Source organism: Simochromis diagramma, unplaced genomic scaffold (genome assembly GCF_900408965.1).
Source record: "Simochromis diagramma unplaced genomic scaffold, fSimDia1.1 OVJJ01000617.1, whole genome shotgun sequence".
Taxonomy (NCBI): Eukaryota; Metazoa; Chordata; class Actinopteri; order Cichliformes; family Cichlidae; genus Simochromis; species Simochromis diagramma.
This window is the reverse complement of record NW_024386953.1, coordinates 1453518-1469655: the sequence shown is the minus strand read 5'-3', so window position 1 is coordinate 1469655 and position 16138 is coordinate 1453518. Positions and strand designations below refer to the sequence as shown.

General features: G+C 43.2%; 1 protein-coding gene across 8 annotated transcripts in view; it reads left to right on the top strand.

Moving 5' to 3' along the window:
* Positions 1-15673, top strand: part of exoc6 (exocyst complex component 6) — a 63638-nt gene extending 47965 nt beyond the window's left edge. For 4 of the 8 annotated variants that reach the window (XM_040038541.1, XM_040038544.1, XM_040038538.1 and 1 more), the window contains 4 exons: positions 61-134; positions 7127-7239; positions 7827-7838; positions 9681-15673. In XM_040038541.1, the coding sequence (XP_039894475.1) occupies positions 61-134; positions 7127-7239; positions 7827-7838; positions 9681-9807 (326 nt within the window). In that variant the 3' untranslated portion in view covers positions 9808-15673. Of the gene's footprint in view, positions 1-60; positions 135-7126; positions 7244-7826; positions 7839-9680 lie in introns of those variants that run through there. The other 4 variants (XM_040038542.1, XM_040038545.1, XM_040038540.1 and 1 more) reach the window with 3 other exon arrangements.
* The last annotated feature ends 465 nt before the right edge of the window (positions 15674-16138 follow it).

Here is a 16138-nt window from a genome sequence, read left to right as displayed (position 1 = left end):
AGACCTGAAACTCCAGCTTTGAGTCGACTGTTTTGTGATGTTGTCTTTGTAACTTCTCAGTGTTTGCCAGCTCAGAACCAGTGCCTGGGTTTCAAGGAGACACTCTTCAGCTGGCCTTCATCGATCTACGACAGGTAAACTTTTATTACTAAGCCTTAAACCAGAAAGAAGCACAAACGCAAAGACAAAGGAAAAGAATTGGGGCAATGCATGTTGGGTAGGCATGGTGGAGAGAAATGCAGATGGACAGATGTTGGTGGATTTTACAAAAAGGATGGAAATGACCACGGTGAACATGTATTTAAAAAGAGGGAGGAGCACAGAATGATGAATAAGGGTGGAGGAAGGTGAACACTGGGGGACTACGTCTTATACAGAAGGTAAAATCTGAAAGTGAGAGGAGACTGAATGTGGTGGCAGTGGAGTCTGTGGGAGGATTTTGTAAGTCAAGAAGAGGAAGTGAGTGAAGACGGAGGCAAAGATTCAGTGGAGAAAGCTGAAGAAGGGAGAACGTTGCAAAGAGTTCAAGGAGGAGCTGAGAGAAAGTACAGCTGAAACGGTGAGGCGAACTGCCAAGAAGGTGCTTGGTAGCAGAGAGGAAAGAGACTTGGTAGTAGAACGAGCAGTTACAGAAATTATTTAAAGGAAGAAGTTAAGAATAAGTTAGTCAGGGAGATGTAGAAAGTATACAGGAGTACTGGGAGGCTAGACAACGATGAAACCTTATAATGAGTTGTATGTGAGTTGGGACTCTAAAGAAATTGTCTGCATCGAGCTAGAAAGGATGTGCAGCAGGTTAGTGATTAAAGACAGGGGTGGAAATTTACTGTCAAGTAAAGAAAGTGTGTTGAGAAGATGTAGGGAGAGAGAGAGGACAGATGGAGGAGTGTCAGTGAATCAGGAAGTCCAGAGGATTAGGAAGTAGGAAGTGAAGGCAGCTTTGAAGAGGATGAAGAGGAGAAATGTGATTGGCCCAGATGACATACCTGTGGAGGTGTGGAGATGTCTAGGAATGAGGACGGAGGACTTTTTAACCAGATAGTTTAACGCGATCTTGGAGAGTGAGAGGATGTCTGAGGAGTGGAGAAGGACTGTACTGATACTGATGAGAATAAAGGTGATGTGATGATGCTAGGTTAGAGAGAGGTGAGTATCAGCGAGCAGCAGTAGTCATGCTGGGAAAAAGCACCAACACAGTGTTGCTTATGTATATGAAGCATATGTTTGTTAAATACTTGAAGAAGGAGATGAAGCACATTTTCTACTAGTTATGTAGACTGTGTGTGACTGGTACATTGCTAATCTTCTAGTTACTCTAACTGTTGGTTACCTGAACATAAAAGCACGATAAAATACACAAAGATGGCACTATGGTACAGTGGTTACTGTACTGTGGGTTCTAACCTGCAGTATGATGGAGCATGTTCTCCCAGCTGCTACAGCTTCCTCCCATACTGCAGAGATGTACTTGTAGGGTTAACTGGTAATTCTAAACTTGCTGTCGATGTTAGCTCTGTGATAGACCGGCCACCCATCTAAGGCATCCTGTGTCTGCTCGTAGTAGCTTACAGGCATAGAACACAAAGCTGTTCTTAGGGATTATCTTTATCCCCCATTACCTTCATTTTTTCAAATATGATAGGTTACTGTCATGATGACACTCCATCCACAGGGTAACAGGTCAGGTGTCCCTGAGGGTAGCTGGTGCCCTGCCTGGATCTGTTCTTGAGCACAGCTTAGTTTCCTGCCCCTCATTTGACAAGATGTGTCCATCTCCCTCTTTATACAGGCTGCTTGGTTAATCCTAGCCTGAGGTGACAGGGTTAGGAGGCGCCCACAGGCTGGGGTTACACAGAGGTCATCCTTTTACTTTTTTGGGGCATTAGCTGCTTTTTAGATCATTATCCTATCACCGTCAGAGTGTGTGTGTGTGTGTGTGTGTGTGTTCAAGAAGGCACACTTGATGGAACGATTTCTTTTTGTCTGCACAGCCTTCTTGCTATGAACGGGCAAATTATTAACAAGCCTGATTATCTAAAAGAGGATGATGGGCTGAGACTTTGCCGTCTGTTAGGTGTTATCAGCAATAGAACCACAGACATCAGGCTAACAAACTAAGTGCTGTGCCAAACATGCTGCTGGTGAAGTTTAAATAAGTTGTTGCCATGGATTCAGTGATGGTGGTGTGGAGTGCTGCTAACACCAGGCCAAACTCTCCCGTAGATGTTCAGGTGAATTGAGATGTGGGGACTGTCATAGCATAAGATTCATATGGTTCTCATTCTCTGAGTTTCTGTTGGTTTTTAGTGACCCTTCTTCCAAAGGGGAAAAGATGACCCAAACGAGCTACACCCCCGGACCGCCTTCACTGTCTGTAGGGTCAGACCTGCACCGCCTTGCTGGTCATATGCGTTACGTGCCCTTGAATGCAGTCAAGGATGATGATTTTGAACACATCTCTGTAGCAGATTGTCTAAACATTTCTTACTAACATTTAAGTTTACAGTAATCAGCTACACTGCAGTGATGAATACATTTCACTATAGGACGTTTTTACACTAGTATTTCTGTAAACAGTGTTTTCAGCTGATTCCTCTGCTGTTGTCTTCTTCAGTGGCATCTGCCTAAAACAATACACAGCAGCTACCTAAACTTTATTCCCTCAGTTATTTTGTTAACAGTGTTACATCCTCACTGTGTACGAGTCTGACTGTGGCAGCGAGAGTGCTGACAGGAAGTAGGAGACGCTTCTCCCATATTAGCTTCTCTTCGCTGGCTTCCTGATAATTCTCAAAATCCAGAAGGAGAATTTCAAATTCTGTCTCTTTCCCACATTTGTCTTTGGTCCTCTGCTCTCTTCATCTCTTCCCTCACCCCCAGGTGAGCCTGGTTCTGCTGCAGGTTTCTTCTTGTTAAATGGAGTTTTTCCTCCCTACAGTTGCCAAGTGTTTGCTCACAGGGGGTTGAGTGATTTGGGGGGTTTCCTCTCTAAAATTGCAGGCCTTTACCATACAATATAAATTGCCTTGAGGCAGCAGCTGTTGTGATTTGCAATATATAAATTAAGTAGAACTGAATTGAAAATACTTGTCATGTTAAAGGAAAAATACCCATTCTTATCATTTGACTTGAATTCAGTCTTTAGGTTTTAATGAAAGCACAGGAACCATCCACAGGCAAACTGTGTGCACACAGCTGTTCAAACCAGTGGTCAAAGTCAAGGAGTCGGGATCCTGTTCACAACAGACCTTAAAAACATAAAGTAGAGGTTTTGAGTCCTGTACTGGAGGGCTCAGATAGCAAACTGTGGCTTCTCAGAACTCGTTACTTGGTTCCAGGTGAGAATAATGGCATCGCTGCTAAGCCTCACTCTGTAAGTTGGAGTCTGTCAGTCAGTAGAATAATGCTATTATCACTAAGCTGTTCTTGCACTGTTCTTTTTCAACATGACCGAAATACCCAGCGGTTTCACCCTATGACATTAGCATACACTGTGTCTGTGTGGGGCAGGGGAGTCATCTCCATCTGGTTAAACAGAGGTCATGGTGGGGTCATTTAAAATGTTCACACTTAACATCATGAAGAAGTCTTCTTACTCCTTTCTTCTCTCTCCTTAATCGACTGTATCTGTCAGAGTGGTGCAGCGACCCAGGAGACGCAGTCCTCAATAGTAAAGGGTGGTGCTTGATGCTGTTTGGTTAAACTTGGAGAAAACTGCTCAGTGTAATCAAAAGGAAGAAACAAACGCAAAAGCAATAGAGAGAAGAGAAAAGGGGGAAATGGGGGAGAGATTTTTTGCCTAATTATACCAGAGAAAGAGCTGCAAGTTGCTAGAATGCAGTTATAGAGGTTTATATGACATTTTCTAGTCTTCACCGCAGGTCACAACACAATTAGTAACGCTCGTCATGACTTACAGGTTTAATATGTTGGACTGTAACATGCAGACTGTGCGAGTCAGGGAAGGAGCCTCTATAGAAACACGACAGTCGTGTAGCCAAAAACATTAGCCAGCTAGAAACGGTTAAATCCTACTGCATGTTTCCTTTCACAGAAAAAACATGTTGGTCTCTGACTTTTAGTAACACTTCTGATGTACGTCAGCCAACAACAAAAGGCTGTGCTGTACCACTGGACCTGTTGTCAGCACATTAGATTCAAGACTTGAATATAAATCTATCTAAAATGCAAGTTGCATTATCACAGCAAGAAAATCAGTAAACAGTTGGTGTTGTGTCTCAGACTATGACAACAGTGTAATCTGCAATAACCAACACTTATTAGCACAAGTTGTCTAGCAGTGCAAAATAGTAACATACTTTGATTTATACCTTTTACTATCTGTAATTATGTAGCACTAGCTTCATGATTTGTTGTTGGCTGGTAAAATGAGTCGGGTTTCTGCACTCAGCTAAAATGAACTGTAAGAGAAACGCCTCTCTGAATTACGTGATTATTGGAAAAGTTAGTCGATGCATCTGTCATACATGCCAACCCTCACGATTTTTCCAGGAGAATCCCGAATTTCAGTGCTCCTCCCGAAAATCTCCTGGAGCCACCATTCTCCTGAATTTCTCCCGATTTTCCACCCGGACAACAAAATTGAAAAACCATATCCCAGAATTCATAGCTCGGCCCAGTTTCCAACAATGGCAGCAGCCACTTAGTTTTAATATTACTCTTATTACTCTTTGTGAGTCACAAAATACACTTTTAACACATTTTCAGGTGAGAATGTAGCTGTGTAAACTTCAAATATCTGAGCCGGCGAAAACAGCGAACCCCCAGCACATCGTTCTCAAACCCCCGCAGTCTTTGGCTACTCGGGTTAAACATGATATATAAGTCACTTAAATAACTTAAACATGTTGTTGTTTGGCCTTTTTCAGTGTTTTATTGGTTCGTGAGTAAATCGGTTTGGCTGAGATTAAAGTTATTAGATTAGATTAAATAAAACGTTATTAATCCCTCGGGTGGGTTCCTCCGGGGTTTTCACACAGCTGAATAAACGTCAAACAGAAAACTGATTAAACAAAGTGTGAGACGGTCGAGAGTTTATGCCAGCATCTGGTTATATTTTAGACAACGAGGAGCAGACGGCAGAGTTTCACTCCCCCGAGAGAGCTCGTGACGTAATTCTGAAGGCTAGACCGTCACAGTCGCTCACTTCTGGCCTATCCGGCTTTCGGAGGACCCGCCCACTTAGACCGCGAAGGCCGGGTCCTCAGGTGGATGCAGCCTCTGAATTTGGACACCCCCGCTGTTTCCGGCCAGCCAATAATAACGGTGTCATTTAACTTATTTTATCTGATAAATCAACACTGTAAAATTCAAGTTTTTTGTATATATATATATATACAGTGGGGCAAAAAAGTATTTAGTCAGCCACCGATTGTGCAAGTTCCCCCACCTAAAATGATGACAGAGGTCAGTAATTTGCACCAGAGGTACACTTCAACTGTGAGAGACAGAATGTGAAAAAAAAATCCATGAATTCACATGGTAGGATTTGTAAAGAATTTATTCGTAAATCAGGGTGGAAAATAAGTATTTGGTCAATAACAAAAATACAACTCAATACTTTGTAACATAACCTTTGTTGGCAATAACAGAGGTCAAACGTTTACTATAGGTCTTTACCAGGTTTGCACACACAGTAGCTGGTATTTTGGCCCATTCCTCCATGCAGATCTTCTCGAGAGCAGTGATGTTTTGGGGCTGTCGCCGAGCAACACGGACTTTCAACTCCCGCCACAGATTTTCTATGGGGTTGAGGTCTGGAGACTGGCTAGGCCACTCCAGGACTTTCAAATGCTTCTTACGGAGCCACTCCTTTGTTGCCCGGGCGGTGCGTTTTGGATCATTGTCATGTTGGAAGACCCAGCCTCGTTTCATCTTCAAAGTTCTCACTGATGGAAGGAGGTTTTGGCTCAAAATCTCACGATACATGGCCCCATTCATTCTGTCCTTAACACGGATCAGTCGTCCTGTCCCCTTGGCAGAAAAACAGCCCCATAGCATGATGTTTCCACCCCCATGCTTCACAGTAGGTATGGTGTTCTTGGGATGCAACTCAGTATTCTGCTTCCTCCAAACACGACGAGTTGAGTTTATACCAAAAAGTTCTACTTTGGTTTCATCTGACCACATGACATTCTCCCAACCCTCTGCTGTATCATCCATGTGCTCTCTGGCAAACTTCAGACGGGCCTGGACATGCACTGGCTTCAGCAGCGGAACACGTCTGGCACTGCGGGATTTGATTCCCTGCCGTTGTAGTGTGTTACTGATGGTGACCTTTGTTACTTTGGTCCCAGCTCTCTGCAGGTCATTCACCAGGTCCCCCCGTGTGGTTCTGGGATCTTTGCTCACCGTTCTCATGATCATTTTGACCCCACGGGATGAGATCTTGCGTGGAGCCCCAGATCGAGGGAGATTATCAGTGGTCTTGTATGTCTTCCATTTTCTGTTGATTGCTCCCACAGTTGATTTTTTCACACCAAGCTGCTTGCCTATTGTAGATTCACTCTTCCCAGTCTGGTGCAGGTCTACAATACTTTTCCTGGTGTCCTTCGAAAGCTCTTTGGTCTTGGCCATGGCGGAGTTTGGAGTCTGACTGTTTGAGGCTGTGGACAGGTGTCTTTTATACAGATGATGAGTTCAAACAGGTGCCATTCATACAGGTAACGAGTGGGGGACAGAAAAGCTTCTTACAGAAGACGTTACAGGTCTGTGAGAGCCAGAGATTTTCCTTGTTTGAGGTGACCAAATACTTATTTTCCACCCTGATTTACGAATAAATTCTTTACAAATCCTACCATGTGAATTCATGGATTTTCTTTTCACATTCTGTCTCTCACAGTTGAAGTGTACCTCTGGTGCAAATTACTGACCTCTGTCATCATTTTAAGTGGGGGAACTTGCACAATCGGTGGCTGACTAAATACTTTTTTGCTCCACTGTATGTATGTATATGTACCCCGCCCTCCAGAAGCCCTTTTGAATGTCTCCCTAATTCTGAGGTCTCAAGGTTGGCAAGTGTGGCATCTGTTGCTGTTGAAATTCTTCCTCGTCCATCTTCACGTGCACTCTGAGGATACACTGAATACGTTTCTGTGTCTTGTAGCTCCTGGACCTCTTCATGGTGTGGGACTGGTCAACTTACTTGGCAGACTATGGCCAGCCAACATCCAAATACCTGAGAGTAAATCCAGCCACTGCCCTGGCTCTGCTGGAAAAGTAAGTACATGGGCTGAGTACATCCTGCCGAGTGTTAAGGTGTTCCACCAAGTAGAAGACGTCACAGTGAAAATTCATATTTGAGCTCCCCCATAAGGGTGACACTTTCTGCAGCCAGCTTTAATTTAGATTCCTGTTTCGTCTGGAGCACAATTCCCATATTTCAGGGTTAAAGGTTAAAGCACACTCACCTAGCCTTCACTCTGTGGGTCACCCTGCAGGATGTATATAGGACGCTTCAGAGGGGATGGTGAAGATGCCAGCCAATAAGCAACGACCTGTGATGGGTTCAAAAAATCTAAATACATTTGTCTTGTTCTATGTCTGTTACATATTATTGTATGTATGCTTTATAACTGAGAGTGTGTTCAATGTTAAAGAAAGGCTATTCAAGTCATTTATTTTGAAATTTTTCATGAGGACTGCACTAATGTTTGGTACGGTTGATTTATGGTCATTTATGACTTTGAGATTTTAGCCATAAATAACTCTTGTACATAGGATTGGCTCGCTTTCCCAGCCCTGCCTGTGTTTTGCTTCTCTTACTCTTAATGTTCTTTGTTTCTTTTTCTGCTGCTGCTGCTCAGAGTCTACAGGGGGTACGTGCAGCTTCCTCACGGCTTCATTCTCTGTGTGTTTCAGATCATAGCAACCCCCGTGTGTGTGTGTGTGTGTGTGTGTGTGTGTGTGTGTGTGTGTGTCTGTGTGTGTGTGTGTGTGTGTGTCTGTGAGTGTGTGTGTGTGTGTGTGTGTGTGTGTGTGTGTGTGTGTGTGTGCGTCCATTCTTCAGCACATTCTCACCTGTGTTTTCATCGTTTGACACAGAAAGCTGTAAATGTTCTTTGTTGAATCTTCACATCATGTCACATGTGAGATTTCACTGTTTATCTGAAGAACGTTTGTTAGTATCGTTTTATTACATTGTGACCATGATCTACACTAACTAAACAGTGGCAATAATAATAATAATAATAATAATAATAGGAAAGATTTCGTGGTGAGTTTACTCATCATGGACATGGTTAATCTTGATCATCATTAATCTTGAGCTGTTATGTTTTCAGCGTGCAGTGATTGTACAGCACACAGATTATATGATGATAAAAAACAGAACTGAGTTATTGTGGATTTGCTCTGATCCTAGTAAAACTACAGACCCTGCTCCCTCCCTGTGCAGTGGGGCAATTCATAGATTTTGAGCAAAGACAGGAGTGTGTTTAACAGAAGCTGAGCTACATACTCTGGAGCTTTTAGTTCTACGTATGTAAATATCAGACTTTTAAAGCAAATTCAAAGTCAGCTGGGAGCCAGTGTGGAGAGAATAAAACTGGGGTTATGTGAGCTGGTTTACTAGAGTGAGGCTACCTGCAGCAGGTATCGCTGGGAGGTGTGAAAGATGTGATTTATATAAACCAGTATATAAGGCATTACAATCTACTCTCTATATGCTGTTCCAAAAAGAAACAGGAACATAAGGACTTCATATGTGGACCAAACCCCAGAGAGGAATCAACTGTGAGGCCAAAATGATGAACGCTGATCTTTGCAGATGAGCAACAAGAAGCACTTCACTGATTCTTGCATGTATTACAGGAGGGACCATAATAGCCTGAGTCATTGGAGCCAGTTACTAATCCAGGATAAACAGTCAGGTGGACAGCCTGTTCAGAGACACATACAACTGAATGTCATAGGCACAGAATTGATAAGAAGGCTTAAAAACAATGAAACAATACTGAGTAAAGTAAGGATGTAAAAGGAAAATAATAATGGAGCCGGGATCAAAGCTTGTGGAAATGCTTGTGAAAGATCCAAGACAGATGGTAAAATGAGGGGGATTTGATCTTACCCATTATACAAAGCATTTAGTGTAACTGGAGAGAATGAGCTAAATGACTGAAGGCCATCTTCATAAGAGAGGGATCCGAGGGAGACGTCCAAATAAAAAATACATTCAAGTCAGAATCAGAGGCTGTCAAATCATGGTGAGACGGAGGAGAAACAATGCTGTTAATAAGGTCCAATAACACACCGGGATTGATTTTAATGCATCTTATTTAATGGTGGAATTCTTTAAAAGAAATCCTTTACGAGCAGGCAAACCTTTGGACAGTCGTTCTGCTTTTTAACAGGACATGTCGTAGTCTTAGTTAGTTCTGGTCCATTGTTCCTTGACCCACCGTCCTCTGTTCAAATACCATCACACAGTCAAGCATCTTCAATTCCCATTAAAGTTTTGTTGATGTGCTTTGATCCAAGTTCAGCTGTTTACTCCACACCAGACTCAAACGAGCTGAAATACAAATGTTCCAGAGCTAACGTAGCTCAACTGAGCCGTCTGCAGACAAAACCGTCTTTGTCTCCACTACATGAGGAAGTGTTTTTGTTTTTTCTCACTGAATCATTTGTTAGTGATCCTCTCCATGTGTCTCTGTGTGCAGGATGAAGGACACCAGTAAGAAGAACAACATCTTCTCCCAGTTCAGGAAGAATGACAGAGACAAACAGAAGCTGATAGAGACTGTAGTCAAGCAGCTGAGGAGTCTGGTCAATGGCATGTCCTCTTAAACCCACACACACACACACACACACACACACACACACACACACACACACACACACACACACACACACACACACACACACACAGGCAGGAGTGATGTGTGTGAAACAAGAGACTAAAAGATGTAAACATGAATGGCGTCACATGCACGCGTTGAACTGCCAACAGAAGGACTTTTTCACATATGTAAAAACAACACACCAAATGGCAAAGACACACTTGTGAACCACACGGGGAATTCGAGGGACAGATACACAGCTTACATGTACACACAAGTCACACACACACTTTACATGAAGGCAAAGCAATAGACAAACTGTACAGAGTGTGCAGGACTCTGCAAACACACAAAGTCTCCTTAGCTGACTCAATACTCGACTATAAACGGCATACAGCAGTTCACTGACACAGGAACAAGCAGTAAAATGTTTGTAAAGTATTTTTAATGCAGACGATGAGACGAACTATGTTTTGTACTTTTGTGGGAGTGCAATGGTTGCTGCAGAGCGAGAGCACTGGAAATGACAGGCACAACTATTGGGACGATGAGGTCAAAGATCAGTAACACCAGTGAATGGCACCAATCACTATCTGATGCTTTGTCAGACACATCTATAAACCGAAGCCCTGTGCAGTAAGATTATCTGCTGGTTAACCTAGTCAGTGTAAACCAGCTGTTTGGGGGAGTGTGGTCGTTAACGAGTAAATATGTCAGCCCATGCTAACCTGCTGAAGTCCTCTTCTTTCTTTTTGTTGTTGTGCATTAGGATGAGCCTCATTTTAGCTGAAAACATATTTCCACAGACACTCAGAGTCTGAGCTTAGACTCATGCAGCCCATTCTGTTTAAAATGTAAAGAAAAGCAGAACTAAAGACAGATCAGATATTTAAACTGAACAAATGTCCCATTTTAAGAATAATAGCACGTTTTGAATTTGATGGCACATCTTTAAAACGTTTGGAAAAGACTGACGTTTCCCACTGTGTGAAGCTGTGCTGCTGGAACAGCTGCAGTGTGTGGTTTAGTGTTGTCCTGCTGAAATATGCAGGTCTCTCCTGAAAAATACTCTAAAGCCTGTATACACCTTCCTGCATTGATGGCCTCTCCAGATGTGCCAGCTGCTGATTCCATAGGCATTAATGCGCCTCCACACCATCAGCGATGAAGGCTGAGTGCTGGTAACAAAGCAGACTCTTCCTCCCGTCTTTAGTCCAAACATGTCATTTTGGCTGACCTCAGAACAGTTTCCCACTTTGCCTCAGTCCATTTTAAATGAGCGTTGGTCCAGAGAGGACAGCAGAGTGTCTGCATCGTGTTCACATGTGTGATCTGTGGATGGCAGAGCGAGCTGTGTTCCAGCTGAAACTCAGACTCACACCTGGAGGTCACAGGCAGCCAGTGCTGAGCTTCAGCCAGTGCTGAGCTTCAGTGCTGAGCTTCAGTGCTGAGCTTCAGTGCTGAGCTTCAGTGCTGAGCTTCAGTGCTGAGCTTCAGTGCTGAGCTTCAGTGCTGAGCTTCAGTGCTGAGCTTCAGTGCTGAGCTTCAGCCTTGCACTCAGAGATTTCTCTGCATCTTTTGATGCTGTTATTACTCTGGATCAGACGTTCACAGTCTTTTGCAGCGCAGCACATTATTCTGATCTGTTAATTGTACACTAGTTTCTTGCAGATTGGTGATCCTCTTCACCTGGTCATGCTGCTGACCTGTTGTCAGGTAACCAAATCAGCTGTTCCTCTGTTGGATCACTTACGTTTCAGCTTTTGTTGCCCTGTCTCACATTTTGCTGCTGCCATCAAATTTAAAATGAGCCACTAATGTTCTTGAAATAGTCAGATGTTGAAGTTTAAATATTTGATAAGTTTTCTGTGTTATATTGTGAATAAAGTACAAATGGTTGTATTCTGGTTTTATTTACATTTCAGACAATTGAAATGTGGGAATCCTACTGTGAACAGATCTGTAATAACGATGAAGATGATGCTTATCTTTTCGTGTGTTGCTTTGTGTTTCTGGTTAGATACTACATCACAACAACAAAGGTGCAGCAGTTAGTGCTGTGTGCTCACAAAGAAAGGCTCACATCACAGCTGGGCCCTGTGTGTGTGACGCTGGCATGTTCTCCCTGCTCTCATACTTTGTTAGAATGGAAAGACGACATGTTGGAGTCACAGTGAGAGTCTGAGGTTCAAGAGTCTGACTTTGTTAATGTCCACAATCCTTTCAGCACTGCTGCGCTGAGAAGTCCACATCACAGCTGGGCCGATGCCATCCACAGGTTTCACTTGGAACTGTAGACCTCGGGCCAAGCTTTGATTGATTCAAAGCAAGTTTGTGCTGATTTGAACTTCAGTTGGACTTTTCAGCTGAAATAGTCATTTATGTGAGGACACATTATGACCATCACCAGCTGTGCTGAACACATGGTCTGTGCTTTAGTCGTTACACCTGAGCAGTACTGCTAACGGTGGATCAACCACTTAAACATTTATAAATGAAAATCATAACTTTTCAGCCTCGTTCCACTCATCTGTGTAAAACTGCAGCCACACTCAAAGTAAGTGCAGCGACGCGGTGACCAGAGACCAGAAGTGACTACCAATGAGAGTGCAGGTTACCACTGATTTAAACCACATTAGCTAACCAGAGTGGGGAGTGTATGCAAGCGACCAGCCATCAGCATCACAGCGATACATGACGAGCAAACCCTTCCCAGTGTGGCTTAAAGCTGCACGTGTGCCTGTGGTGTACGGCCTGGTTCACTACTTTACTGACTTTGACCAACTGCAGAGGGGTTTGATTGGGCTTGTGTCATGTTAGGGTGAGCAGCTGCTTAATGAATGAATGAATTTCATTAAAAATGTAGTAAACTTTCATGTAGTGAAAACGTCTCCCTGCTTCGTGTTTCCAACCTTTCTGCGTATGAATGTGTCACGTGACCCCGACAAAGACCAGATGAAGTTCATCGTCCCAATACGTCACCTGTTGTTGCTGTAGCGCTGGTTCTGTGACAGGAGAGAGAAGTGTGGATGATGATGTCTTCAGAGACTGATGTTCATGAAAAAGGGATGTTTTATTGAACTTGGTGTTTGCTGTTGTTTGCTTCTTCTGCCTGACAACCCTGAGACAGTGACTGAACACGGAGGAGCTCAGTGTGTGCTTACATGAGAGGACAGCAGAGGGACGAGCCTGTCCATGGAGTCTCTGCATATTTAAATGATTTGACCTGTCTTACATGGATACATATGTTGCACAACATAAGACAAAGCTTGATACCAAATAATTTGATTCGTTACCACAAAAACAAGATCGATGCTGGTCAGGTCTTTGCAGCTTGTTGCACTGGATTGTATTACATTGTGCAGGTGTAAACATCTGGATTTGTTAAGGCCCTAATGAGGGTTGATGAAGATTTTAGGCTGAATGTGTGTGACACTGTAAGAAACAGCCCTGTTAATGTGTATGCATGTGATACCACCATATAAGAGATTCACTACAGTCATAGCAAACTAACACCTGGTATTAATATGTAGCTTGTGTCTGCAATATGTTTAGTATAAATGCAACACACACGAGTCCGACTGTTAGTGGATCAGCTGGATCACCTCTGAAGGTGTAACTGTAACGTGATTGTTAAGCCAGTGTTTTAAAACTGGCCACAATAAGCGAGGGGCAGATCTAAGAAACAGGACGCTAACGGTTTGTTAGCCACCATCGTACCCTGGTTGATCCTCCCGCCTGCCTCTGAAGGACGCCATATTTAACAGAACGAACACTTACACTAGTGACTAAAACTAATCAGGAAAGTTGGCTGGGGGTTATTTTCCCATAGACTTCTATACAAGTATTTCGTCTCCTGCTGACCACAGAGGTTCTTTTTAGACCTGGAGGCTACATCCAGCCTGCAACTTCTACAAACTGAGGCACTGCACTACAGTAAACCAACTATGCACGTGTCCTTCAGGCTGATTCCAAGCAACCTGAAAAAGTATGATGCCAGTAACCACTACTCTGTGGTGTTTGTGGTGTCTGCAGCTGACCGCGTGCACGTCCACAAGGGAGCAAGACTGCACGAGGTCGACGACGTGGCTCATTCGATACAAAATCCACTCGACCCCCTTAATATCACTTGATTATTCTTTATGATTTCTTTAGCATATTCTAAAACCTCAAAAGCTCAGCATGATTTTTTCCCATAACCAGCTTTGCACATTAGAGTATATAGAAATAATATGTTAGATTGAATGTGACGTTTAAAATTGACTGTTTATCATTTTGAAGACGAGCCTGGTACCTGAACGTGGGTGAAAAGGACAAATTCATACAACCTTTTGGCCTGTTAACTACCTGCAGAGCAGCTCTAATATCCAGGTTGCTGGTGCTCTACACCACAGACAGTGAAGCAGGCCTGCCTGTGTCACATCAGCACATGCTAATACCAGGTGGCGATGGAGGCTACGTTTCCTCATCACGTGGAGCTGGTGTCGCTGAAATCATGCCCCGGCATGGGCCTGTCCGTGGTGCTGAGGCTGGTCAGGTGGACTCTTCTCATACAACCCACCCAAAATATCTGATTCACGCTCACATGGAAACGAGCTCCATGGGGGATCGTAATGTTGATTTAAAGTGCACATATTTAATCGCTCGGTGGCCGTTGCATTCTCTTCTTTTTCTTTTTGTTCCTCAGGGTGAAATCAAGCTTTAGAATCACTTAACACACAAAGCACAGCAATAATGAATCGGTTCCTTTACAGCATCACAGGCAGGTTGACATTTTGTAACAAGACCGTTTCTATTCTGTTTGTGTTTGGGCTCTGTTTCCTCCTCTGCAGGTGTTTTTGCACTGTAAATGAGTTGTTTTCCTTTTATGATTTATTATTTGCCTTTTTTAATGGTTACTTGTAAATGCCAATGTATATATTGGATATTTTGTAAAGAAAATCTTACAGCAGCCTGTCTGCTTTAGAGAGAATGTGAGGTCGACGGTGTCATATGAACCTCCATCAACAGCTAAAGTAAATATGTAATTAATAAGAGTTTGCATTTGTTCCTTTCCTGTTAAATGCAGCTGAGTGCAATATGAGGACCTGAGTGATTGAAGTCGGTACCTTCTCTTCACACAACTGCATGATTAAAATGTAAAGAGCTGGCTCCTGCTCCACCATACATCCCATATGAACTGTGTAAATAAGGTCCCACACATTTCTCTCTGGGTTTCATCACACCAGTCACACCATTGCTTCTGCTGGTTTGAAAGTAACTACAGCACCTGTGTCACAATATAAATAAAACCCAACTTCCATACAAACACAGCCTGTACTGGTCATAGCTGATGGAAACTGGAAACACAATCATTACACTCTTCATTTTGAAGTTGGCCCCACTTTGATCTTCATAGGAACAAGGATGCTGTACGCCCTGAACTCTGCTGACTTCCTTGATGAAAAAGTTGATCCCACCTAAGGAAAGATTGGCTGGTGGAGAAGTCGTTGCTTTTTTAACAGAGAAGCTGTTGTTCCATGTCCTGATGTCCTTGAAGGATTCAAGGTCTGACCCCGGATTTTAAAGACGGGGACCACAGTAATCGGGTCGGGGCAGCAGAATGGGGAGCATGACTCTTGAGTTATTGGCACTGACTGCTGGTTTGCCACATCTAAGATTAAGGCCTAATGAATGTAGGTGATTTCGATTTAGTTTTAGCACAGACGAGTTTGTTTTCTCTTGTCACTTGCAGACGTAAAGAGAGGGTACGTCTGAATATCCAAAGGCATCCTTGCTTTGTCATTGTTCTCAGTAAGAAACGCAGACTGAGATGTTGTTTCCCTGAATTTGTTGTTTTTATTTTGTGTGCTGTAATAAAAGGTTATCCAACACTAATGGCTTCCTGTTGTTGAACATACTGTTTGATGCAAAACTCGGCAGGCAGGTTATATTTAAGACTGATACGTCCAATTGCCCAATAAGACGTGCACGTCTGACTGGTCAATATTCACGTTGCTGTGATGGATAAAAGTCAGACTGAGCCATGGTAACATTATGGTAGTGTGCTGCTTTAAGAGTAGACAGAGGGTGGCTCTTTTTCTGAAAAACATTCTTATGATTTGCTAAAGAAAAAAAAGCTAATATTTGATGTCTATTTACAAGAAATACTGGAACCAGTGTGTTGGACAGGCACTGGAAGCTGCACAGGAAGAGATGGAGCTGTTATTTGCGTCCAGATGAAATGAAAAGCATTGTTTACCTGCACTTCGAGGTAACTGGGTTCTAATTGCTGGTTATTCTTGTGTACAAGATGTCAGTTCAGATACCCAGGGTGCTGAAAGCTGTCCCAGCTGTGG